Genomic DNA, 435 nt, shown 5'->3' on the forward strand with positions numbered 1-435 from the left:
ATATATATATATATATATATATATACCCCGAGATGTCCTGCGCGCCCCGTATATCGAATTTTAACGCTAGATTCGCTACAGTTGAAATCACAAAACGCTCGCGTGCGATAGATGATACGAGCACCAGAGTGCTTACCGTGTTGCCCGCTGTTCCACCCACATAGTTCGAAGGATGTCCTGTTGTTGTTAATTACCATAACATCTCCGTCGCACACGCCGGTGATGGCGTTTGGCTGACCCTAAAACATTTTCCAATTCCACGTACCTATAATCATGCTTTTCATATTTCTGGCGATTGTAGAATATCGCTAATTCAAACAAATTTGTATTTTATTTAGATCAAAAGAATTACGACATATAATAATATGTATGAGAACTTATAATAATATAAAATTTTTCTTCTCGATTACTTTTTTCCTCTTCCCTCCCCCCCCC

General features: G+C 38.6%; 1 protein-coding gene across 1 annotated transcript in view; it reads right to left on the reverse strand.

The window, feature by feature from the left end:
• Positions 1 to 435, reverse strand: part of LOC105455559 — a 9,628-nt gene that overhangs the window by 2,693 nt on the left and 6,500 nt on the right. The window contains exon 4 of the mRNA XM_011698966.1: positions 137 to 239. Coding sequence (XP_011697268.1) covers positions 137 to 239 — 103 coding nt within the window. The remainder of the gene's footprint in view (positions 1 to 136; positions 240 to 435) is intronic.

Source organism: Wasmannia auropunctata, unplaced genomic scaffold, assembly GCF_000956235.1.
Source record: "Wasmannia auropunctata unplaced genomic scaffold, wasmannia.A_1.0 LD335898.1, whole genome shotgun sequence".
In the NCBI taxonomy this organism is placed as follows: domain Eukaryota; kingdom Metazoa; phylum Arthropoda; class Insecta; order Hymenoptera; family Formicidae; genus Wasmannia; species Wasmannia auropunctata.